At 40.5% G+C, this 26,333-nt stretch overlaps 2 protein-coding genes across 3 annotated transcripts; one reads left to right on the forward strand and one right to left on the reverse strand.

The window, feature by feature from the left end:
• Positions 1 to 2,431: 2,431 nt before the first annotated feature.
• On the reverse strand, positions 2,432 to 8,973 carry LOC137045411 (coiled-coil domain-containing protein 106-like). Of its 2 annotated transcripts, XM_067422013.1 has the most exons (6): positions 8,882 to 8,973; positions 8,727 to 8,809; positions 6,357 to 6,446; positions 3,826 to 3,945; positions 3,467 to 3,664; positions 2,432 to 3,098 (listed from the first exon to the last, which is right to left on the reverse strand). In XM_067422013.1, exons 2-6 carry the CDS (start codon positions 8,806 to 8,808, stop codon positions 2,785 to 2,787), a joined length of 804 nt encoding a protein of 267 aa, XP_067278114.1. In that variant the 5' UTR covers position 8,809; positions 8,882 to 8,973; the 3' UTR covers positions 2,432 to 2,784. The 2 variants fall into 2 exon arrangements, with proteins under 2 accessions (XP_067278114.1, XP_067278113.1); XM_067422012.1 differs by lacking the exon at positions 8,882 to 8,973 and having other exon boundaries at positions 2,433 to 3,098; positions 8,727 to 8,860.
• Positions 8,974 to 9,072: 99 nt separating this feature from the next.
• On the forward strand, positions 9,073 to 13,597 carry LOC137045410 (uncharacterized). Its single transcript, XM_067422011.1, has 5 exons — positions 9,073 to 9,251; positions 9,369 to 9,476; positions 10,329 to 10,428; positions 10,928 to 11,041; positions 12,674 to 13,597. Exons 1-5 carry the CDS (start codon positions 9,073 to 9,075, stop codon positions 13,148 to 13,150), a joined length of 978 nt encoding a protein of 325 aa, XP_067278112.1. The 3' UTR covers positions 13,151 to 13,597.
• The last annotated feature ends 12,736 nt before the right edge of the window (positions 13,598 to 26,333 follow it).

The following is a 26,333-nucleotide window of genomic DNA, read 5'->3' on the forward strand; positions in this document are numbered from 1 at the left end:
AGGAATACTAAAAATAGTAATAAAGTCTAATTTACTAATGTCATCGCTTGGAGTTCTGGACACCATTCACTTGCATGGCATGGATCTACAGAGCTGAGAAATTATTCTTAATGTTTGTAATTGTTCAATATCAACATAAACCCTAGTGCTTATTGCGCTTCTTGTGTCCCCACCAGGCTGGGAAGGGAAAGCAAGGCGAGCTCCAGGGCATTTATTCAGAAACATTCCACCCTGGATTTTGCTGTGTTTACTGCATGTAGATGAATTCCAATGTGCTGCAATAGTGTTTATACAAATAATAAAAAACACTAAAAATAATACAATGAATGACTTTTACATGATTTTATTCATTAAAAAATAATTTATCCACCCTGAGATTTCAATTTAATATGTGTAATCTTCAGAAGAACATTAGTCTGCTATTTTAAAAAAAATGCAGTAAAGATGAATGGTATACAACAACAAAAGTTTACATTAGCCAACTGTTTTTCATGCATTTACACATTCACTTCACTGAGTGCAATTGCATCTCATTGTGATATTGTAGGGTCCCACTTTATATTAAGTGGCCCTAATACCTGTGCACTTACATGGTAACTACATGTGTACATAGAATGTAACTACAGTGTAAGTACACACTGGTACATAGTATCTACAGGTGTAATATTTGTGTACTTACACATATGTAACAACTCACGGAATGGTATGCGTAAGTACAAATGTGTAACAGTACCCTGGTAACAACACTTTTTTTACTTCAGTAAGTACACATGTAACAGGAATTATGTAACTACATGTTGTAACAACAATATGTATTTAATCAAGTTGTTCCAATTCCAAATGAAATTCAATACTGCAGTTACCAGTTTGGAATAAACTGAACCTATATGTAAACCAGGATGATTCCTATATTTATACCATGTATTTATGACTGGCAGGACTAATGTTGAATTACAGTGTACTTACATGTTAACTCCTGAGGAACTGTCCACTTAATATAAAGTGTAAAACGTTCATAATTACTGTGTAATATGCAAAACCCAAACCTCTGTGAAACACTGTATTTACAGTGTACTTACATGTTAACTCCTGAGGAACTGTCCACTTAATATAAAGTGTAAAACAGTCGTCCCTTACTGTGTAATATGCAAAACCCAAACCTCTGTGAAACACTGTATTTACAGTGTACTTACATGGTAACTCCTGAGGAACTGTCCACTTAATATAAAGTGTAAAACGGTCATAATAACTGTGTAATATGCAAAACCCAAACCTCTGTGAAACACTGTATTTACAGTGTACTTACATGGTAACTCCTGAGGAACTGTCCACTTAATATAAAGTGTAAAACATTCATAATAACTGTGTCATATGCAAAACCCAAACCTCTGTGAAACACTGTATTTACAGTGTACTTACATGGTAACTCCTGAGGAACTGTCCACTTAATATAAAGTGTAAAACAGTCGTCCCTTACTGTGTAATATGCAAAACCCAAACCTCTGTGAAACACTGTATTTACAGTGTACTTACATGGTAACTCCTGAGGAACTGTCCACTTAATATAAAGTGTAAAACGTTCATAATTACTGTGTAATATGCAAAACCCAAACCTCTGTGAAACACTGTATTTACAGTGTACCTACATGGTAACTCCTAAGGAGCTGTCCACTTAATATAAAGTGTAAAACAGTCATCCCTTACTGTGTAATATGCAAAACCCAAACCTCTGTGAAACACTGTATTTACAGTGTACTTACATGGTAACTCCTGAGGATCTGTCCACTTAATATAAAGTGTAAAACGTTCATAATTACTGTGTAATATGCAAAACCCAAACCTCTGTGAAACACTGTATTTACAGTGTACTTACATGGTAACTCCTTAGGATCTGTCCACTTAATATAAAGTGTAAAACAGTCATAATTACTGTGTAATATGCAAAACCCAAACCTCAGTGAAACACTGTATTTACAGTGTACTTACATGGTAACTCCTTAGGATCTGTCCACTTAATATAAAGTGTAAAACGGTCATAATAACTGTGTAATATGCAAAACCCAAACCTCTGTGAAACACTGTATTTACAGTGTACTTACATGGTAACTCCTGAGGAACTGTCCACTTAATATAAAGTGTAAAACAGTCATAATTACTGTGTAATATGCAAAACCCAAACCTCAGTGAAACACTGTATTTACAGTGTACTTACATGGTAACTCCTTAGGATCTGTCCACTTAATATAAAGTGTAAAACGGTCATAATTACTGTGTAATATGCAAAACCCAAACCTCTGTGAAACACTGTATTTACAGTGTACTTACATGGTAACTCCTGAAAAACTGTCCACTTAATATAAAGTGTAATTGTTAGGGGTCAATGTTGTGTACCATCATTGTTGTTACATGATAATTTCATAGGAACTTCCCACTTACTTAAAAGTAATTTAACAATTTCATGGGTAAAATGTCTAAGTATTAAACATTGATTACTTCTCGGTAAATCAAGTATAGAGGACTGCAAAAAAGAGGGGGGAACATTTAATAAAGATAAACAATGTTTATTAACAAGCATTAAACTCAGGGTTTAACAGATTCTGAAGCAGTGTATAATTCTTGATATTAATTATTGTTCTGAAATGGTTACTGAGGTTAATTTGACAATTTTGATCATGGTTTAAGGAATATCGCAGTATGGCACAGTGCACTGGCATGAATTACAAAATGTACCTTAACAATAATATCTAAACGAGATTAAATAAGTGGATTGGAGGTTTTGTTTTTCTATCTCAATTTATATTTTATTGGCAGCAGTTTACGCTCTTTTTTGGATTTTTCTATGTCAGACCTTAGGTCTGCTGTCAGTGACTCCAGGCACCTCTTTGCAAAGTCGCAGAGTTTCTCCTCCTTTACTCTGAACTTTGCGATGCTTCGGAAAAACTCTGGATTAACAAGCTGTATTTCAGCCACAACAGCTGTTAATGCCAGTGTATTTCGGTCAACCCCGACTTTGGTGCATGCCTTACTGATACTCCCTTCTTTCTTGAAGGCGTGAAGAACTTTATTGTACCGCTTCAGTACATCTTCTGGGGTTGTTGCTGTAGAAAGAATAACAAAATTAAAACCAGAAAAAAACAAGACTTGCATCAAACTGATCAATTTCCAATTAAAACACACACCACACAAACATATAAAAAAATCTTGGTGTTCTTGAACTGCTAGCATTTTTTACAATTAGTTTCCTATCATACAAATCATGTTCGCATTTCTCAGACATTTTCTAAATATGTTACTTTTCTAACAATATTGGAAATACATCCATACTAGGGGTCAACTGATTTTTTCAGGGACGATATCAGTACCAATTATAGTCAGAGATTGATAACTAATAAGAGCAATGTGTTATATGGAGTAAATACACATGAAAGATAGAAAGATGAGATCCGAAAACAGAACATGCGCTTACCACGTGAGCTGTGCTTCGTATTTGACCTGGTAGCTCTCTTGGTCTTCTTTTTATGACCTCTTTTCTTCTTCCGAGGAATGTTGCTATCAGATGACTCTGAAGAGGAGCAAGAACTCAGGGACTCCTCATCAGTGCCACTGGTGCTGCATTCAGTGCTTGAGTCCAAGATTTTCTTAACTTTCTTGGTTGCCCCTCTGTCTAAGAACACAATAACACATTTAGTGAGACAAAAAGTCAAACAAGCTTAGAAAAGTATTCAGCATTTCATGATTGATGTGGAAGTTTAAAAACATCCCATTCAGTGATTACTAAATTATTTAATAAAACAGTCAATAGAGCAAAACAGATATCTTTCTTACTTGAGAGTTTTAGGACAGTTTGACGGAGAAAATCTCGTTCCTCTTCAAGTGCCTTTATTGCCTGGGCCATGACAATCAGCTTGTCTTTGTCCTCCAAGGAGGAAGACTCCTCATGTCCTCCTTTATAAACAAAGTTATATTAACAACATATTTTTTATGAAAAAGTAATAGAAAATCAGCGGTATCACAGTTTTCATATATGAAGGCCAGTATCACGGATATTAGTAATTTATACTAATGTTTTGATGAAAAAATGACATAAAATGAAATGTATGTCTTTAAGGACTCTTCCTAATGTTTTTCCACACCCATTAGGCCTCCGTTCATCTTCGGAACACAGTTTAAGATATTTTATATTTAGTCCGAGAGCGTATGCAAGTGTATGCACACTATACTGTCCATGTCATATGGACTACTTTGATGATGTTTTTATTCCCTTTCTGGACATGGACAGTAAAGTGTGCATACACTTGCATACACTCTCGGACTAAATATAAAATATCTTAAACTGTGTATGAAGATAAACGGAGGTCTTACAGGTGTGGAACGACATTAGGGAGAGGAGTTAATTACATAATTAAAAATTTTGGGTGAACTAACCCTTTACAGGGTATATACAGCAATCCTTAAGTTAAATTTACTACTTTTTAATCCCTTTTTTACTACCTTAAGAATATTTTTTTAAACCATCACGACACTGAATTGCAAGTGTTAATCAGCGACCTTTCTATTATTTACACAGATTTTGACATATAACATACAAAAAAGAATAGATTTAGAATCGACACCAGGAGGAAATCTGTCATAAGTTATCATTCAGACAGTAAAATAGATCTCAACATTACTGCATACACATCTGATTTCAATTAATAATTGGTGATTCAGCAATTAAATTATTTAGTGTTTTTTTCCAACAACAAAACCTGAGCCAAATATTACATTTCTATAGCTGTGATAAGTTGTTGAATTTAACAAAAGACTAAAAACTAGTGCTGTCAATCGATTAAAAACTTTAATAAGATTAATCACACATTTTTTCTGTGATTAGTCGCAATAAAAAAGAAATGTTTTTGTACGTTTTTAATATATTTTTTAATATAATAATTTCACAGTTAATCAAATTAATGTAGAAACAACATAAAGACAGAATATTTGTTTAAATGGCATCTTTTTCTGAATGAAGGCCAGTATTACTGATATTAATACAGCTACTGATTTTTTTATTTTTTACATTTATTATTAGGCTTCAAAAATGTAACAGTTTTTCATTTGAGTAAACTTAAAACAATGCTAACATAAACCCATAATAAATGTCATGTTTACTCCTGCCCTTCCTGTCTTAACAGTTAGGAAATATACAGAAATTTAATAAAGTTATCAAAGTTATATGCAGTCTGCACTGCATAAACTATAAATTAAATAGTTAATCCTTATTAAAGCTACAAAAGTTATTTAGTCAAGAGCAGTGAGTCATTTTCTCTGTTCCCTTTGTTCTTTAACTTTACTGACAGGAAGCTTTATTGGCTGCTGTCCCTTTAAGAGCAGACAGACACGCGGATCTCACTGTTTACTGTCTATGTATCGCGCCTCATTCTCTCACAACTCTTTTTGTTCATTTTAGACTTTATATAAATCATTTAAGATTGCTCTTATGTGATAAGACTTATGAGGATAGTCGTTGAAGATATGCCTTGAAGCAAGTCTAAAATAAAACGTAAGCCAGCCACTTCTGTTGAGTGCGCAGTGCTCTGAGATGATGCCGAACGACCACTGAATATGACGTCAGCATCAAACATACGTTGAGAGAGACGGAGACGAAAGATCTTTGATTATGTGCCCAGATATGCTAAAGCCCATATTTAAACGAACTAACCAGAATAGGACACCTGATAGTCTGAAAAAATAATACCTAATTTGGAAAAAATAATACCTCTGAGACCACATTTAACACTTTTAATGGCCTTAAATTTGACAATTTTGATTTATCACTTTTTAATACTTTTTAAAACCCCGCGGACACCCTGCTTTAAGACTGTTCCTCGACAAAACAAATATTTTGGTATAAATGTGTGTGTTATTGTTCGTTCAAGCGCAATACTGGCGTGCAAGTCTTTTTGAGTGTTGTGTGTGTCAGGATGTTCTTTTTTGTCTTGTCATGCATGAATGGTTAAAACAATTTGCGTGGATAAGAGCACAATCGTATAACTAAAGGATGTGCTACAGAAATAACAGATGCTGCGTTAATTGCGTTAAAGCTGGACAAAAATTAAATGGCATGCATTTGAGTTAACTTTGAGAGAACTACATGTCATACATTGTTGACAGAAAAAGTGGACAAGACCTGAGCTAGAGCTGCGGTTTCATAAATTTAAAATGCATACAACCTGGGCTGCGTTTCCCAAAAGCATCGTAAGCCTAAGTTGATCGTATAACAATTGCCACCAATGGTCTCTATGATATGAAATTAGGCTTACAATGCTTTTGGGAAACACAACCCTGTTTAGTTCCCCATTAAGTAAATACAAACTCACCTGCTTCTGGAGATGCCACTTCAACAATAGATAAGTCGTTATCATCGTCTTTTCCATGGTATTCTTCATCTATTTGCTTGGCCGGATCATCTTGTAAAAACATAAAAGGATAATGTTATCGTCTGACAAATGTAGCCAAACTGATGCAATGTTGCATCAGGGACATTCATCAATACTTAAAGGGTTAGTTCACCCAAAAATGAAATTAATTTCATTAATGAATCACCCAAGTGTCGTTCCACACACGTAAGACCTCCGTTCATCATCGAAACACAGTTTAAGAATATTTTAGTCCCAGAACATATGCAGTCAATGCCCACTATACTGTCCATGTCCAGAAAGGGAATAAAAACATTATCAAAGTAGTCCATATGTGACATCAGTGGGTTAATTAGATTCTCTTGAAGCATTAAAAATACATTTGGGTCCAAAAATATCAAAAATATGACCGTGTTCCTCCAAAAAGATTCAAACGGTTAATGAATCAGTGAATCGATCAATGATTTGGATCGCGTCAAACTGCCAAACTGCTGAAATCATGTGACATTGGCAAACCGAAACATTGATCGATTCACTGATTCATTAACGGTTTGAATCTTTTTGGAGTAAAACACGGTAGAGAAGCCAATGCTGAATAAAGTCGTAGTTTTTGCTATTTTTGGACCCAAATGTATTTTGGATGCTTCAAGAGACTCTAATTAACCCACTGATGTCTCATATGGACTACTTTGATGATGTTTTTATTCCCTTTCTGGACATGGACAGTATAGTGTGCATACACTTGCATACGCTCTCGGACTAAATATAAAATATCTTAAACTGTGTGTGAAGATGAACGGAGGTCTTACAGGTGAGGAGCGACATTAGGGGGAGGAGTTAATGACAGACATTTCATTTTTAGGTGAACTAACCCTTTAAAGTGAAAAGGCTTAGCCTAAAATGGCTCAGTGTTCCAAAACTATAGTCAATGATCAATTTTTAATCTATGTATATCTGTGTGGGTGTGTGTGATGTAAGGTTTGCACCATATCTGCCCTAAACTAACAGTGTTGGCGATTACGAAAATATATATTTTTAAAGTTTCTGTAATAGTTAATCTACACCAGGACACAGTAGTGTTTCTAAAGCTTAAATATAATAATTTTACAAACAAATTTGGGATTTAGTGGATTCAAAGACCACACAAAATGTTTTATGAAAAGCAAGTCTTTGGGAACAACTTGAAACTATTTGGAAGTCAATAACAACAGAGGCTGTGGAAAAGTACATAAAAATTCCAGGAAGAATGCAAACTGTTATCAAGACCAGGATAGGCCATACAAATCATTTCATTTTTTTGGTTATTTTGGGTGATTAAAAAATATTTGTTTCACTTAGTTATTTGCATAAGAAATTACAATAATATTTTTAGTTTTTAAACCATTTTTTGACAGAATCCGAAAATACATTCTCTTTATTTTGACAGGTGACGGAGGTGTAATACATTTGACAAGCACTGTATAGAGGGCAGTTTTACCTTATTAAAACCTGTGTATCTGCGTTTTTCAAATACTTAAATTACTTTATTCAATCACAATTCTACAAACGGTTACTACCACCATCAACGAAAACAATTTTTACACTGCAAAGGTGGAACATAAGCTGCATCTGACATGATATTTACTGTGTTTATTTACACATAGTGGTTAATGATGCTCATGTACATTTACATTTCATAAGATAAATAGCCTGTAAAAAAATCATTCAGTCATTATATTATATGTCAATATAAGTCAATATAGAGGTAAAGCTGCAATATTAAGACAAAATCATTATGGTTGATTATTGCTCTTGAAATTTTAAGGATGATTATTAATTTATTGGTGGAGAAAAAAGCATATCTGACTACAGAAAAAACAAAACAAAGCTAAGAACCGTTAATGAAATTGTTTAGGCCTATTGTTTTTTTTAAATTAGAAATAAAGACAACATAGAAATATAGTACTAGTAAGTTAGTAGCACTAACGTTAGCATAAAAACAAAATGGTTATTTAAACTGGGAATATATTAGAAAGCAATCAAAAAACACTGAAGCAGTCCATGACTTCAGTCTAATCCGAGTTACGCAAAATGAATCTCTTGACGTTACTTGCATCTTTTCTCTCTTTTTCTGTTATTTATGATAGGCTAATAAGAGATAATTCAGAATTTATTCAGTAAGCGCATGCAATCCTCATGACGTGATGACTAATTAAAATGTCTCTGATTGGACATCATAATGTTCAACACCGCAAACTAAGTGTAAAATAAATAATCATCATAGTGGTACTACTAGCTAACATTAGGTCATAAGAAGAACTGACATGTTAAGTTAGCTAACTTAACTGTTACCTTTGTCCAAGAGGTCCATGGCATCAGGTGCGCTGCCTTGGAGGCAGTTCCTCTTCAGAGAAGCCCCTTTCTTTCGTGGCATACTGTCGTGTGGATGTAACGTTAGGTAAGTAAGAGGATTTAAATTGGTAATACAAATGGGAGACTAACGTTACCTGTATGCTGTAGAAATACTCCTAAATCCTGTTCAGTCTATGATCCTGATAGTGATCAAGTTGGCGCCGGACGGTTCACAATGCAACAGGCCAATCAAAACCAACTTACGTCAATGTCACGTTTCACGTAGGCACTAGGCAGCCATTTACCAGCGTCGCGCCAAAAATTTCAAATCGGACAGTAAATCTAGATGGCTATGTGTTCAAGGCAATTAAATAAGTTAATACGCCTGTGCAGTAGTGGAAAACATAGGAAAAAAATAATCAAATGGCTACAGAAGAAAGGCTTGCTGTGCAAGGCACCAAGTTGCCGCCGCTGTGGAAAAAAGATGCGAATTACAAAACACAGTGGACGTGATGGTTACATATGGTAAGTAAGTTAACTTCAGGCACATAGTTTAATTCGTTATTTGGATAGCCTAGTTAACGTTAACATAATTTTAGGGAACTTCCTTCTTAGATTTACTAATATTTTGCACTGTTTTAGGACATGTCGAAGAAACACTCATCGCAGAATTACACTCTCCATTCGCCATGGATCACTGTTCAATAACTCGAGAGTTTCTCTGGTTAAGTGGATGGAGTACATATACAGGTAACGTTAAGGTATGATAGCCAGGCACTGTTTAAACTGTATTTTACTGTGTCGTTGTTACAGTGTAATTATATGTTTAAGTACTGAGTAATATTAATTAAGTAAGTTGCATGCACTTACTATAAGTTAGGGTTTGTTTGGATAATTATGCATATTTAAATGTTGATACTATTGCAAATATTGTAAGTACAAGTATGTAACAAGGACACTGTAAAATAACTTTTTTTAAAAACCTGTCAAAAATAAGCTGTTAATATCGCGTTAACGCAAATTCGTTTTAACTGCATTATTTTTATTAAAGCAGCGCGCATTTCCTGTTTGACACATAAAATACCGGCAGTTCAATAGGGAGCGCTCATCTCTTAAAGGGGCCACACTATATTCCGACTGGTGGAATATGGACCTCCTCCGGGTATGGTGTGGTACTGGTGCGCTCACAGGTCCGCATGACAGCTTGTACATTACCAATTTTTCATACAAACTGTGCCCTGTGCTGAATTAAACTGCCAGTTTAAAAACGTTCTTTATTTATATCCAAATGAGAGAAGTGACTGCTTATTCTGGTCCTCTCCAAAAGTAGAAAAAATAACTCACTATTCAAGTTTTAATGTACAACTGTCCACATTAGTGTGTTATAGAAGTTTGCAATGACATTCCACCTAGGCTACTCCATATTACCCATTGTTTTTAACTTGTGTATTACCTAAACATACAACTAAGACTCAGCAATTATACCTAAAATAACTTTTTTAAGAACATATTACTGTTTAAAAGGCCGCTATTATGCAATTTTATTAAAAAAAATATTTATTTCTAATCGTCTTGTATTAATTAAAATTTTTGTCTTTAAAGGTTTTCACAGGGTCTACATCTAAGACAGATTGATTTGATGGAAGACTGTGTTGCCAAAACATCAACAACATTGTCCAGAATGAACAAATTGCTCAGAAAGGTAGCTAAATTTAGCTAAATTTAATAACTTTTCAGTACTACATTGCTCAGCTAATTGAACTGTAATTAATATAGTTTATACACTGTAAAAAAAAAAGTTTTGTTTTTTGTTGGTTTAACTTAAAAAAGTAACCTGGTTGCCTTAAAAAAATGTGTTTATTGAAATAAATTGTTTTGAGTTGATACAATGAAGGAAATTTGTTCAATAAACAGAAACTCAAAATATTATTGTATCTGGACCACATAAAAAATTTGATAAATCATGAAAATAGCACTATTTGGCATGTTTCACTGCGTCATCAGAAATAAGACACACACAATTACCCAATATGCTGACAAAATCTTTGAATAGTATTTTAATAAAGGTTGTCGAATCTCTAAAAATGTTCATTGTATTAACTCAAAATTTTAATTTCAATGAACTCAAAATTTTAAGGCAACCAGGTAACTTTTTTTCTAAATAATTTTTTACAGTGTACTAATATCCACATTTTTTACAGGTTTGCATTTATGCATTGAGTAAACTGAAAAGAAAAACAGGTCTTAGAGTTGGCGGGAAGTCAAGACAGAAGTTTGTGGCCATAGATGAGTCTAAGTTTGCTCACAAGAGAAAGGTACACCTGACATGAGAAATACAAACAGTTTGTTTTTTACCATGTTGAAATGCTAAAGTTGAAATTCTAAAGCGATATTCACTAATACCACATGCAATTAAAAGACGTGATTGAATGATGTGAACCAATAGCTGAACAATTAATTTCTACTGTCAGAGGTGTAAATGGAGTAAATGTAATTAGTTACTTTACTTAAGTATCTGTTGTAAATGTACTGAGTATCAAATATTAGCAACTTTTACTCTCTATTTGACAATTTTACTCCAATACCTTTGTGATAAGTAATGTAAGTACGCATTACATTTTGCATTACTGATGGGAAGTTCCGAGAAATGAATTTCACGGAAATTCATTTCATTTCCTTCATTTCCTTCATTCAACCAGTTCTTTCGGACAGTTAGTTTCAATGAAACGGTAAAAAAAAAAAAAAACGGATAAACGGTTCTTTTACGTCCTTACGTAATGACATCATTTATATCATCCTGGCGGATGAAAATACATTCAAACACATTCATGTAAAGTATTTGTAATCATAACTTAGTATAGTAATAATTATTATTGTCATCATCATCATTTTGGATAAGTTTTTTTCATTTATGTTTTGCAAAAGCACTCAATACAGCCACTGTCGTGCAAACACTGATGTTTTACACGGATTAAATACACTTACATTGATATAACATAAACTTACACAAATCCTCAGTTCACCCGTGCTCATGTTATCAGCATCAGCTGTCCGAGAGAAACAGTTCGGTTCAAGAAGACGCTATCACGCATGCTCAGTATCTCAGCTCATCGGTTCTCAGAATCAGACATGTCCGAAAGATCGAACGTGTCCGATAGAAATGGTTTTCGATTCTGTACTGGTGATCTGAGAACCGCTGCAACTCGTTCCTGACTCGAGAACCGCTGTAGTAGGATAGGCCTATGTGTGCTGAGCTGCGAACTGCAGCAAGCTGAATATTCTAATATCGAACCTACTGTTTTGTATCGACTTAGAAATTAAATAAGAAAAAAGCTGTTCCTGAAAATATTGTGCATTATTGATTACACAAATACATGTTTAGTTTGACCGTTTTACAATCCATAGTGTTTCCAAACTTTAAAATAATACAGTGATAAGACAGCTTTATGTGATGATGTTTCCAAACGTGATTTTTTTTTTATATACTTGAAACCTGCATTTCGTTCCTCTGAACAAATAATACGCATGCTCAGCTCTTTGACTTATCGGTTCTAAGTATCGAACGTGTCCGAAAGAAACGGTTTTCGATTCTGTACTGCTGATCCGAGAACCGCTGTACGTTCGGTTACACGCGCAACGCTCAGTATCAGCTGCTCATGAGTTCATCAGTTCTCGACCGGTTCACTAAAATGAACCGGTTAAAAAGAACGATTTGTTCGCGAACCGGTCATCACTATTTTGCATGTCACCTAACTTTTTCTGCAGCAGTTTATTTCTGCTATAAAGAAGTGATATCACTATCTATATTCATGTGTACTGAGCAATGGCTTGAATGACCACCAAATGGTCATGGGGAGATCAGAATCCAAGTGTATGTTTTATCAAACACAATCCAGGTTTAACTGCTGTTAACATTTGTTATGTTTCTTGTGTTTATGCACTTTCAGTTTAATCGTGGCCGCTGTCGTACTACTTGGCAGAGAAAAAAAGGCTGGGTGTTTGGGATGATGGAGGTTAAAGGAGTTCGCCGCCTACCAGTCTTAAAGATGGTAAAGGACCGTTCCAGGACCACATTGATGCCCATCATTAAAAGGCACATCAGAAGAGGGTCAGCTGTTTATAGTGACAATTGGAGGGCATATCTGAATGCGCTACAACCACAAGGATACAAACACCTAACTGTAAACCACAGCAAAAATTTTGTTGATCCCCAAACTGGCTGCCACACACAACATATTGAACGGGCCTGGCTAGCCATCAAGGCACAGGTATCAAGATTCAGGGGTAACAAAACTAAAAAACTATTGAAAGAACACTTGAAATTCATCCAGTGGCACTACTGGCTGGCAAGAAGAAATAGGAAAGGTGCTTTGGGACAGTTGATCCATGATATTAGAAAAGCATACAGGTTTAGATTTAAATAAAGTAATATCAGCTGAAAATGCATGATGTTTTGATTTTCTAGATGACCTCTCTTTTTTAACTTTGCTGTGACCTTTTTTCAGATTCGTAAATCTGAAGAAAAAAAAACTTCTTTGGTTGATTCTGGGATATTACTGCATAGCACTTTTAAAGATTTACCATTTATTTCCTTTATTTTTTCCTTTAATTTCTAATTTTTAATGAGACATTCTGGTGACCAATTTGCCTTTACAGTAAATTACAGTATTCTGTTATTGTGTAGTGTACACAGTGTAACTGCAATTGCAATGCTTGCTACATTTAAAATGCCACATTAAATTGAGTATTTAGAAACGAGGTTTCAGTTAATATTATAATGTTAATATAAATATTAATAATGTACATATACAGTAAATTGTGGTTGGTATCAAGTATTTCACACTTTATATTAAGTTCGTTAGGAGTTACCATGTAAGTACACTGTAAATACAGTGTTTCACTGAGGTTTGGGTTTTGCATATTACACAGTAATTATGAACGTTTTACACTTTATATTAAGTGGACAGTTCCTCAGGAGTTACCATGTAAGTACACTGTAAATACAGTGTTTCACAGAGGTTTGGGTTTTGCATATTACACAGTAATTATGACCGTTTTACACTTTATATTAAGTGGACAGTTCCTCGGGAGTTACCATGTAAGTACACTGTAAATACAGTGTTTCACAGAGGTTTGGGTTTTGCATATTACACAGTAATTATGACTGTTTTACACTTTATATTAAGTGGACAGATCCTCAGGAGTTACCATGTAAGTACACTGTAAATACAGTGTTTCACAGAGGTTTGGGTTTTGCATATTACACAGTAATTATGAACGTTTTACACTTTATATTAAGTGGACAGATCCTCAGGAGTTACCATGTAAGTACACTGTAAATACAGTGTTTCACTGAGGTTTGGGTTTTGCATATTACACAGTAATTATGAACGTTTTACACTTTATATTAAGTGGACAGTTCCTCAGGAGTTAACATGTAAGTACACTGTAAATACAGTGTTTCACAGAGGTTTGGGTTTGGCATATTACACAGTAATTATGAACGTTTTACACTTTATATTAAGTGGACAGTTCCTCAGGAGTTAACATGTAAGTACACTGTAATTCAACATTAGTCCTGCCAGTCATAAATACATGGTATAAATATAGGAATCATCCTGGTTTACATATAGGTTCAGTTTATTCCAAACTGGTAACTGCAGTATTGAATTTCATTTGGAATTGGAACAACTTGATTAAATACATATTGTTACAACATGTAGTTACATAATTCCTGTTACATGTGTACTTACTGAAGTAAAAAAAGTGTTGTTACCAGGGTACTGTTACACATTTGTACTTACGCATACCATTCCGTGAGTTGTTACATATGTGTAAGTACACAAATATTACACCTGTAGATACTATGTACCAGTGTGTACTTACACTGTAGTTACATTCTATGTACACATGTAGTTACCATGTAAGTGCACAGGTATTAGGGCCACTTAATTATGTGTAAAATCTGAATTGAGAAACTGGATGAACTAAAGCTCTGTGAGAGAGTAATATAAGTGATAAGCACAAGAGATGGAACTCATCATAACTAATTTATTTAAATATAAAACAAAAGAAGCAGATAACATTAAAGGGTCATGAAACCCCAAAACAATTTTTTTGAGATGTAAACAGATATGTATAGGCTGCACATCATTGAAAACACTAAGGGTACTCATTAATGGTATGCATATGTGAAAATAGTTATTTTTGCATTTTTCAGAGCGATTTCTGTCTTCCGGTTTGAAAAGTTTAGTCGGAGCAACGTCACAAATGCTGACGTCGGCACGGCCTTTTCGGCCCAAGTATGGGCAGCTGGGCACATGCTGACGTCGACCGCTCCGAGCGATTCTCGATATATATTCATGACATGAAGCTCATTCAGTCCAATCCCTGCGCTGTAGTATGCATACAAGATAATTTAGTTAATATGCATGAGACAGTCACTTCTGTCAGGCTCGTCTTACATCATTATTGTAGAGATATGGTGGGGAAGTTTTGGAAGCAGCGTGCGGAAAAGTCACGGAGGAAAGCTAGGCGTTGTGCTGATACGAAGTAACGTAAAGGGCGCCGAGCGAGCTGTAACCGGCGCCGTCTGTGGAAGCCTTTGCTACAAAGACTCGGTAAAGTAAAATTCACCTGAGGAATCGCACGCCGAACCTGCAAGCGTTGACTATCTATGTCAGGAGTGCAAAATAACCAATCTGTAATCTGTAGGCCAATGAACAAAAGCCACGTCCTCTCCGTTTTATTTGTCGTCACAGCCATGCACTAAACCGCATGTGTTCGGGCTCTTAGTGAAACAGTGTGATGCATATTTGGACAAATATAGATTTAGCTGCCGAGTGATAGACAGCGCGGATCGTCACGGCAATGCGCGGTCGAGACTAGCCTCAAACACCTTCGCTTTTACCCCGATCTAGAATTACACATCTCTTATCACATCGCATGTTGGGTGGTTCACGTTCTCTTATCAAGTCGGCGCGTTGTTCATCTTGCCAAACAGCGTGCATATTTGGACAAATATAGTTTTATCACGTTTGCAAAATATTTCGTCATGCAGAATAACATTCAAGTATTTTTGCCTCCCCCGCGAACAATCAATCACTCCTTTACACGCGTGTTGCACCACTGTCCTCCTCGAGGCTGCAGCAACTTGCGTTCTCTTCACCAAGACTTAAAACAAAAAGGGGACAAAAGGGTTGTATTGTCTTTGTTTATGTAGATTAATTAGATAAATGAATAGAAACAATAAAACTTTAAATTCACACAGCCTACCTAGGTTGTGGAGGCCCAACGTCAGCATATTTCGCGGAGGTTTTCACTGTTTCCAGCACTCCTTTTTTCCCCAGGATGTTTTTATGGTACTCTGCACAATTTATCACCAAATTCATTTTTAATTTGATTTCGTTGTGGACCAGGTTAAATGAGCACCTGTTTCTCACATCGGTCCAGGCATACACTTCAATTGAGGTCAGACTGTCACTCTTAAGACACAGCACAGCACCAATGAACATCTTTAAAGTATTTTGCAAGAAGAAGAGAGTGACCTCCAACTCGCTGCATTCATTTTCCTCACCATGCTCGTTACCCCGGAGCTCATTCCAGAGGACACGGGGACACTCCTCCTCTCCCAGCGACAAAAAGTAGCTCCGCACAGCCGGCCAGGTGTTGATAAGCCTATCAATTGCAGGGAGCAGGCTCAACCATCGTCTCGGGATGTGGCGCAACAGTGCATGGCACACCATGTCAGCAAATTCAAACATTTCTTTGAGGGTGGAAACAGCTGAAATGGTTGAATGATTTTATCACAATAGTTTCCACATCTGTTTGCAGTGCGTTGCTGGCATGTTTAACGGCATTGTGTATAATGTGAGCTGGGCAGTTTGCGGGCAGGATCTTGCTGTTTACTTTTTTGAGATTTTGGTTTGACCAGTGCTTCAGCTTTTGTGCGACCGCAGGTGACGAGTTTAGCTATAGCCGAATCAGAGTACAGTTTTGGTGTTAACTTCATCACACAGTCAAGCGATCTGTATGATTGTTGGTGGGCCACACAGTCGAACACGGAGGTCAGCTAAGCAGCAGCTATTTTATTACACATGGAATCATCCTGCTTCTTAAAGAAGGACAAGACCAACGTGTTAGTCTGTACAGTCGCGTTGTTGGTATAGTGTAATTTGCTGCTAGCATGCAGTCTAACATCTGCCTCCCCTCCGTGAGAAACACCAAACTCTTTCCTACACACTTTGCAGAACGCTTTACTTTGCATAGGGAGCCAGAGTGCCTGACATCAAAGCAAATTTAAAAGTGCTGGCTAAAGCTAATCGTAAATTCTCTAAGATTATTATTCACGTTGGCACTAATGATGTTCGACTTCGCCAGTCGGAGATCACCAAAATTAACATTAAAGAGGTGTGTAAACTCGCAAGTACGATGTCAAATGCCGTATTTTTCTCTGGTCCTCTCCCTGCAAAAAGGAGTGATGAAATAGTTAGAAGATTATCATCACTCAATGGCTGGTTGTCTAAGTGGTGTCTGCAAAATAACATAGGTTTCATAGACAATTGGAAAAGTTTTTGGGGCAGACCTGACCTGTTGAAGATAGACGGCATTCATCCCTCCTGGGCTGGTGCTGCTCTTCTCTCTAGTAATTTGGCACATAGTCTTAAAGCTAAACCTTGACTCACTGGGGCCCAGGTCAGGAAGCAGACAAACTGGCTAAACCAACCGTCTGCTAGCTGTCACGTCACCAAAGTCAGCTAAATCCCAGCACATAGAGACTCTTTCACCTAGATATTATCATATAGAGACTGTGTCTGTTCCCCGAATTAGTAAATACAAAAAACCATCAAAACCATTCAACAAAAAATTGATATAACAGATATAATATGGATGAACAATTGATAAAGCTTGGGTTGCTGAATATTCGATCCCTTTCGCCAAAAACGCTTGTTTTCAATGATATGATTATAGATCATAACTTAGATGTGCTGTGTTTGACAGAAACCTGGCTAAAACCTGACGATTACATTACTTTAAATGAGTGCACCCCCCGAGATTATTGTTACAAACACGAGCCACGTCTGAAAGGTAAAGGGGGAGGTGTTTCTGTAATTTATAATAGTATTTTCAGTATTACTCAGAAGTCTAGTTTCAAATATAATTCCTTTGAAGTTTTGGTGATTTATGTAACGCTGTGTAGTGTAAATGATAAATCCCGTTTGACTTTTGTGTTGGCTACTGTATACAGGCCACCAGGGCACAATGCAGACTTTATCAAAGAATTTGCTGGTTTTGTATCGGAGTTAGTATTAGCTGTAGATAAAGTACTAATTGTTGGGGATTTTAATATCCACGTAGACAATGAAAAAGACGCATTGGGATTGGCATTTAGAGACATTCTAAACTCTATTGGAGTTAGACAACACGTATCGGGACCCACTCATCGCCTTAATCATACTTTAGATCTAATAATGTCACATGGAATAAATGTTGATACTGCTAAAATTCTGCAGCAGAGCGATGACATCTCAGATCATTACCTAATATCATGAATACTTAATTTACCTAAGGCTGCAAAGCCCTCCCCTCGCTTCAAATATGGACGATAACCGCTGCGACTAAAGATTGCTTTGTACATAATCTTCCTCATCAGTTCAATCTCCTCAGCATTACAGATAGCCAAGAGGAACTTGATGTTGCAAAAGAAACGTCCCCGGTTACGACTGTAACCTTAGTTCCCTGAGAACAGGGAACGAGACGCTGCGTCAGCTGACGCTATGGGGGGGAACGCCTCCAGCGTGACCGGTGTCTGAGCTACTATCAAACCACAGCAATCCTATTGACCGGCGACAGCCTATGATGTCATCAAGGTGCGACCAGGAAGTATATAAGGGCGCCTTGCAAACATGACACCAGCTTCTTCGTCTGAAGGGACTGTTCGCAGGCAGGCCCCGAGGCATGGCAAAAGTGACGCAGCGTCTCGTTCCCTGTTCTCAGGGAACTAAGGTTACAGTCGTAACCGGGGACGTTCCCTTTCGAAAGGGAACTCGAGCTGCGTCAGCTGACGCTATGGGGAACGATATACCCACGCCGCCATGCCGAGGGGAGTGCATGCCTACTGGCAGTGACAACTGTCAGGACAAGCAAATTCAACTGAAATGCCTGAACCACTCCCCCTCTGGTCACATTAGGCTGTCAGTGACAGCATTCCCTACGGTCATAGCCCGAGCTGTGGCCTTGGGGCACCTTCATGTACCCTACCCCGGCCGCTCAAAGGCCTGGAACCAACCTGTTCGACAGAAGGGGTTCCTTTAAGGGAATGTGGCTAGGGGACCCGAGGGCGCCCCAGCCAGTCACTATTCGGGAAGAACTTCACCGAATGCCACCAGGGAGGCTTGACCTGGCGTCACTATGCGGGACGCTTCCGTCTGCCAGCCCAGTCTGTTAACAACAGAGCCTCTGGAAACTCGCCTCTGGAGAGGCATCAAGCTGAGGGACTGCGAACTGGCAGTGTCCGCCTCAGGCCGGAACTCAGAGACGGGCTATCCTGGAGAACAGCGCTCAGCGTAGTGCTTTCCCACCCTTGCTAGCGAGGGGAGTCAGCTGCTCGATCCTAGGATCTACCGAGCACATACATTACAGGGGTGCTCAGGAGGCCTGAGAAGGCCTACAGGCTGATCTCACAGGGAGGCCCCGAGGGGCCTACGACCAACTGACCAGGCCCAGGCGGCCGTAAGCTCACAGACAACCCTCCTAAGAGGGGAGCTCTTAAGCCTGCCTGGTAGGTACCATGCTGTAGGCAACCTATGCAAGTCCCTGTCCTGTAAGGACCGCATAGCAGCAGTGTAAACTCGTCGTGCTAGAGTATGCGCCCGCCATCAGGTGCTGCCGGCTAGGACCGAAGCCTGATGGCAGGAACCACTAGCTGTCAGCTTGAGCCAGTTATGTGTCTCCGTCCAAGGAACTCATTCCCCCTGGGAGGCCCCGCAGGGCCTACTACTTGCCAGGCTACTCGTAGCCGGCACTGAGACCAGGGAACAACCTCAGGGAGGCCTGGTGAGGCCTGCTACCTGATAGCAGATCATGCTAGCCGCCCTGGCTAGCAACCATGCTCACTGTCATAGGAACCGGGAACCGGGGCTCACCCTCCGGGAGGCCTAGCGAGGCCTAATCCCTGTCACCCAGTGGCCGAGGCCCTGGACCACCCCCTCAGGGGAAGCCAGATGAGGCCTGCTGCAACCCAGCAGGCCCTCCGGGAGGCCTGGTGAGGCCTGCTACCTGCCATCTGGTGACTGGAACCCAGGAACTGTTATCCAGCGCTAGTTCCCTGGAGTACCCCCTCAGGGGAAGCCAGATGAGGCCTGCTGCATCCCAGCAGGCCCTCAGGGAGGCCCCGCGAGGCCTACTACCTATCATCCAGTGACTGAAGCCCAGGAACGACCCCTTGGGGGAAGCCAGACGAGGCTTACTGCTACCACAGCAGGCCCTCAGGGAGGCCTGGTGAGGCCTACTACCTGCCGTCTAACACCTGAAGCACAGGAATACCCCCTCAAGGGAAGCCCGGCAAGGCCTGCTGCACCCCAGCAGGCCCTCAGGGAGGCCTAGGGAGGCCTACTAACTGGGCTTGTAGCCATGCCAGCGACGAATGCTCGCTGGCAGGTCGGATGAATGCTGGCCGCTCCAAGTCGGGCTGACAGTGGCTGTCTGCTTGGCTGACGAAGACCTAGACATCCAGTTACCACCTGGGGAATCACCCCAGGGAGGCCATGATGGTCCTGCTTGTCGACGAGGTACTGCTGAAGCCGACATCGTCGGGGATATTCCTCCCAGGCGCACATTGGCCCGATGTCGCGACTCACCCGCAAGGAGGCCTGCTGAGGCCTCCTGCTCAGAGTCCACTGCCAGGACTGCCCAAGCTGGCTGCTCACAGCCAGCTGGTAGCCCATGCCCCTCCCGGGGCTGGCTTCATCCCGGAGGCTCACGGGGTCCTCCATGCGATGACGCAGTCCCATCCGGCAGTGCCTACAGACATAGCCTAAACACATTGCCAAAAGCAGTGTACTCAGCAGAAAGTACCTAGACCCTCAAAGCGAGGGGAGTACAACTTATGTCACCTGCGTCAGGGCGGCCGCTCTTCCTTCATGCAGCGGCCTACCGTTCACGCTAGGGCGTCAGCCATGGCAATGCTTCGGCTTCCAGGGGAGCATCCGACCGAACCATTACGAAGCACGCAGGTTGCGAGTGCAGCTCAACCCGAGCCCTAAAAGGTGGAGCAGAAGACACAGAGCAGAGGGCAAAAAAAATATTCACAAATATGCTACCCACCGGCCCAACATCCTCCAGGATGGGGCCAGGGGCCGCCAGAAGGTGGCAGCCACAACAAGCTCTGGAAAGCGGGGTTTTCGCAAAAATAGCCCACCTGCGTACAAGCGTGGGACGCCAAACCCCGCCCCACGACCACTGGCTAAGTCGCTGTTCATTCTGCTTCACACCAACCTGCATTACTAAAAACCCCAAAACGCAGAGAAGGGGGCGGGCCTTGGCCGGACGACTCTAATGTAAGAGGAGGCTGACTAGGGATGCGAAAGAAAATGCCCTGCAATATTCAAACCAAGGGCCTCGGGCGATAATTACTTTCCTTCTTTGGAAAGAAATGCCCCCCATCCCGCAAAAGCCTAGGCCAACCGATGCAGTGGCCCGGAGAGGGCCAGCCTACATAAGAGTATTATACGCGGCTCGGGGAAGCGAAAAAACCTCAATAATACTCCGTCTAAGCCCTGCGAGGCTAGACATAAATCTGTAGTTCGTGCGTAAGCCTAAACTCACCCTCCCGTCTATGAAATTCCACGAGGGGCAACGTTGACCGCTTTACCCTGGGGTGGCTAAGAGCTTCCTGTTTGACTAGGAGAGCACACTCGCTTAAAACAACAGCACATTCCTACAAGAATGAGCGGTTGCCTCAATACTGCTTCATCACACAGAGAGAAGGCAAAAAAACTGTTCGCACAGCTGTACATACAATGGCGGCTATTCTCTCCTAGCAAAGCTAGCTCTAGACATGCCACATAACGGCATCTAAAAAATCGTTCTAGCCACCGGACAGGGGAACTACAGGGCCCTATGGTGTCCTCCATCGATACCGTGATCCCCAAACCCTTGGCGGGGAGCATGAAGTCTCACACAACATCAATAATAAATGTTTCCCTCGCAAGGGGGACTTACCAGCTCGCCTCCTGCGCGACGATATCCACACATAAGTTTTACTCACAGTATGCATGTTTGGGAGCGCAACTGCCTGAGGGTGCGCTTCTCACAGCCCAGCCAGGCGGGGTCTAGAGTATCATCGTCATGGCCCCCCTCAGGGCCGGATGTAAGAAGCGCCTGGGGAGAAAATGAAGAAGAGCAGTAAATGAGATGTAATTCTTAACTCACCCACCTAAGGGAGGGATATTTCATTCACGCCAACAGCGTTGTGATACTATTCCTCTTATGTGGGAGTCCGCCTCTTTGCGCCCCGCCCTTAACCGCGGGGAGCATGAGAGGCGATGTTGGCACTCAGGCCCCGTCACTGGTCCGTATACCGTGACGCCTCCCGCCTGCCTGGGACCCGGATCTCAGCGGTGTGCGGGTCCTCGGACACCACCACCCGCGCTTCTGTGACACTGGCCCTCAGGCCCTGCTATCGCTGATATGGCGCACAGCTGCGCCGCGGGTCAGGGTATTTTCCCTGATTGAGATCCCTCAGCAGGTCTTCCCAGTATACTTGCAACACCGACACGGCGTAAAAGTAGCACCAGGCTGACCCGCTGCCGTGTATGCCCCGCCATCTAAACTTCTTGAAACATAGTTGAAAGAAGCTCAGATGGCAGGGTTGGAGCTAGAACACCCATCCTCCAAACATCAGCATTTAACACCGCTGATGTCCGTAAATACACTGAATATGGGTTCTTCCATACCCTCACGATCTCAGTCAGGAGATCAGGAAGGAATGGAAAAGCTCAACTGAGCCGACGGTTTTATGGCCGGGGAGAAATCGATCGTTCCGTTTAAACGAGCGATCTCTCCTTTAATCCGCCCACATGACGGCCGCAGCCTGCATGCAGCACGCTCATAACAGCCATCGGCTCAGCATACACAGTCAGGATGGCTGAGAAATTAATTTCCCTTCTCACCAGCCATCCCTACGAGCATTCGTGATTAGTCTCGTCAGTCGCTAGATCGCCGGAGGGAAACATCCCCTCGCGGCGATCGGCGACCCCATCCGAGGGAATGTGACGTGCATCCGCGCTCAGCCTCAGCGTGAGCGGGGATCACATCACTAATCTCAGATGCAAAAACGCTCTTCCCTCAGGAAGAGCGCTAGACGAGAACGGAGCGATCTCGGATTGAAAACTTCGCTCACATTACACACAATCGAACAAATGACTCCACAAGAGCTTGACTGTGCATGCTCTTAATCCCAGGCAGAAAATAAATGAATCTGGATTACCTTTGATTTGAAGCATTCAGACAAAAACAGTCCCTGAAGACGAAGATGCTGGTGTCATGTTTGCAAGGCGCCCTTATATACTTCCTGGTCGCACCTTGATGACATCATAGGCTGTCGCCGGTCAATAGGATTGCTGTGGTTTGATAGTAGCTCAGACACCGGTCACGCTGGAGGCGTTCCCCCCCATAGCGTCAGCTGACGCAGCTCGAGTTCCCTTTCGAAAGGGAACTATTGACTCTCTCTTTACTAGCACTTTAGACATAGTTGCTCCCCGGCGCTTAAAGAAGATTAAAGCAAATAATCCAACGCCGTGGTACAACGAGTACACTCGGGCCCTTAAAACAGCAGCCAGAAAAATGGAGCGCAGCTGGAAGAAAACAAAACTGGAGGTTTTTCGCAATTTGTGGAAAGAGGGCACGATGGCATATAGAAAGGCCATAAAAACTGCTAGATCTGCTTATTTCTCAACTCTTTTTGAAGAAAACAAACACAACCCTAAGTATTTATTCGATACAGTGGCTAAATTATCAAAAAATAAAGCTTCAGCTTCTGACGTTTGTAAACAACACAGCAGTAATGACTTTATGAACTTCTTTACTAGTAAGATTGATAATATTAGGAATAAAATTATAACCATGCAGCCGTCTATTACAGTATCACTTCAGACAGAGCATTGTAGTGTCACTGAGGAAAAATTACACTCATTCACTACTATAGGAGGAGAAGAATTGGCTAAACTTGTTAAATCATCAAAATCAACAACATGTATGCTTGACCATATACCGACTAGGCTATTAAAAGAGATACTTCCAGAGGTCATAGATCCTCTGCTTAATATCATTAATTCATCTTTGACATTAGGATATGTACAGAAAACTTTTAAGTTGGCTATAATTAAACCACTTATTAAAAACCCGAACTTGATCCTAAAGAATTAGTCAATTACAGGCCAATCTCGAATCTACCGTTTCTATCAAAAATACTAGAAAAGGCCGTGTCTTCACAATTATGTTCCCTTTTAAGAAAGAAATGGTATATGTGAGGATTTCCAGTCAGGATTTAGACCGTATCATAGTACTGAGACTGCTCTAATTAGAGTTACAAATGATTTACTCTTATCATCTGATCGTGGTTGTATCTCTCTATTAGTGTTACTCGATCTTAGCGCTGCATTTGATACTATCGATCACAATATTTTTCTGAATAGAATAGAAAATTATGTTGCCGTTAGTGGAACTGCTTTGGCATGGTTTACATCGTACTTATCTGACCGTTATCAGTTTGTAGCAGTAAATGAAGAGATGTCACACCGATCACAAGTTCAGTATGGGGTACCGCAAGGCTCAGTGTTAGGACCGCTGCTCTTCACCCTGTATATGCTCCCACTGGGAGATATCATTAGGAAGCATGGCGTTAGTTTTCATTGTTATGCTGACGATATTCAGCTCTATATTTCCTCACGCCCTGACGAAACCTACCAATTCACAAGATTAACGGAATGCATAGCTGATATAAAAAATTGGATGAATAGTAATTTCCTGCAACTTAATTCAGATAAAACTGAATTTTTAATAATTGGACAGAAAAGCTCCACAAGTAGTAACCGAGAATACTGTCTAACACTTGATGACTGCTCTGTCAAGCCCTCGTCGTCAGTGAGGAACCTGGGTGTGCTCTTTGATAACAATCTTTCATTTGAAAGCCACGTTTCTAGCATCTGTAAAACCGCATTCTATCATCTTAAAAATATATCTAAATTACGGCACATGCTTTCAATGCAAAATGCTGAACAGTTAGTACATGCGTTCATGAGCTCAAGGCTAGATTATTGTAATGCTCTACTGGGTGGTTGCCCTGCTCGCTTAATAAACAAACTCAAGCTAGTCTAAAATGCAGCAGCTAGAGTTCTTACTAGAACCAGGAAGTATGATCATATTAGTCCAGTTCTGTCAACACTGCACTGGCTCCCTATTAAACATCGCATACATTTTAAAATCTTGCTTATTACTTACAAAGCACTAAATAGTTTAGCTCCCCGGTACTTAAGCGAGCTTTCAACACATTATACTCCATCACGTCTATTGCGGTCTCAAACCTCTGGCCAGTTGATAATACCTAGAATATCTAAATCAACTGCAGGCGGTCGATCATTTTCCTATTTAGCTCCTAAACTCTGGAATAGTCTTCCTAGCATTGTTCGGGAAGCAGACACACTCTGTCAGTTTAAATCTAGACTAAAAACTCATCTCTTTACTATGGCATACATATAGAACATTTTTAACTTTCATTATTCAAATCAATTGACTGATTGTTAGGCTGCATTAACTAGGTCAGCCGGAACCGGGAACGCTTCCCATAACACCTGATGTACTCGTTACATCATAAAAAGAGTGGCATCTACGCTAATGTTAGTCTCTCTGTTTATCCCGAGGTTTATCCCGGATCTGGGCCCTGTCCGGATCGGATGGTGGACCTGCCTGGACATGACCAACGCATCCTGGAGTGTCTGCTGAGCCGTTTCAAATGGTGTCTCCTCCGAATTTGCCTCACTGGCACGACATGCTCAAAACCCGTCTTCGGCGCAATAATTACGATCTTTCATGTATTCATACTCTTGTGTAATCGACGCCCCATCCTAAATAAATCGTCTCGGTTACGTATGTAACCCTAGTTCCCTGAGGGAACGAGACGCTGCGTCGAAACGCTGTGAGAACGCCTCTGCGTTAATGCGTCGTGAAGCGCGTGTAGAACCAATACATCGGGAGATTGATCGTCGCCGACGTCATCGACCGGAGACTATAAAACGTCCGCGAACACAAACAGGAACTAGCTTCTGATAAAGCCTGAAGTAAGTGATCACGGGCACGCCGGGAGTATGGCAGGGCGACGCAGCGTCTCGTTCCCTCAGGGAACTAGGGTTACATACGTAACCAAGACGTTCCCTTTCGGGGAACTCGAGCTGCGTCGAAACGCTGTGAGAACGCTTATACCCACATCGCCATGGGAACACGTGCCTCGTATGTGTGAAGCCGAAGCGTACACGATTACGTGAGTACCTGCGCCCCAACAGTAGATGCCAAATCTAACTCGTAGAATCTGACAAAAGTTAGCGGTGAAGA

The sequence above is a fragment of the Pseudorasbora parva genome, chromosome 17 (assembly GCF_024679245.1).
Source record: "Pseudorasbora parva isolate DD20220531a chromosome 17, ASM2467924v1, whole genome shotgun sequence".
NCBI lineage: Eukaryota > Metazoa > Chordata > Actinopteri > Cypriniformes > Gobionidae > Pseudorasbora > Pseudorasbora parva.

Excerpts from the sequence above, each read along its gene's own strand:
- LOC137045410 (XM_067422011.1), top strand. The coding sequence starts at position 9,073 with ATGGCTATGTGTTCAAGGCAATTAAATAAGTTAATACGCCTGTGCAGT. Across the intron at positions 10,429-10,927 it reads TGAACAAATTGCTCAGAAAG|GTTTGCATTTATGCATTGAG; the intron begins GTAGCTAAATTT and ends CATTTTTTACAG. Across the intron at positions 11,042-12,673 it reads AGTTTGCTCACAAGAGAAAG|TTTAATCGTGGCCGCTGTCG; the intron begins GTACACCTGACA and ends ATGCACTTTCAG.
- LOC137045411 (XM_067422013.1), bottom strand. The coding sequence starts at position 8,808 with ATGCCACGAAAGAAAGGGGCTTCTCTGAAGAGGAACTGCCTCCAAGGC. Across the intron at positions 6,447-8,726 it reads CATGGACCTCTTGGACAAAG|ATGATCCGGCCAAGCAAATA; the intron begins GTAACAGTTAAG and ends TGTTTTTACAAG. Across the intron at positions 3,099-3,466 it reads TACGAAGCACAGCTCACGTG|CAACAACCCCAGAAGATGTA; the intron begins GTAAGCGCATGT and ends TTCTTTCTACAG.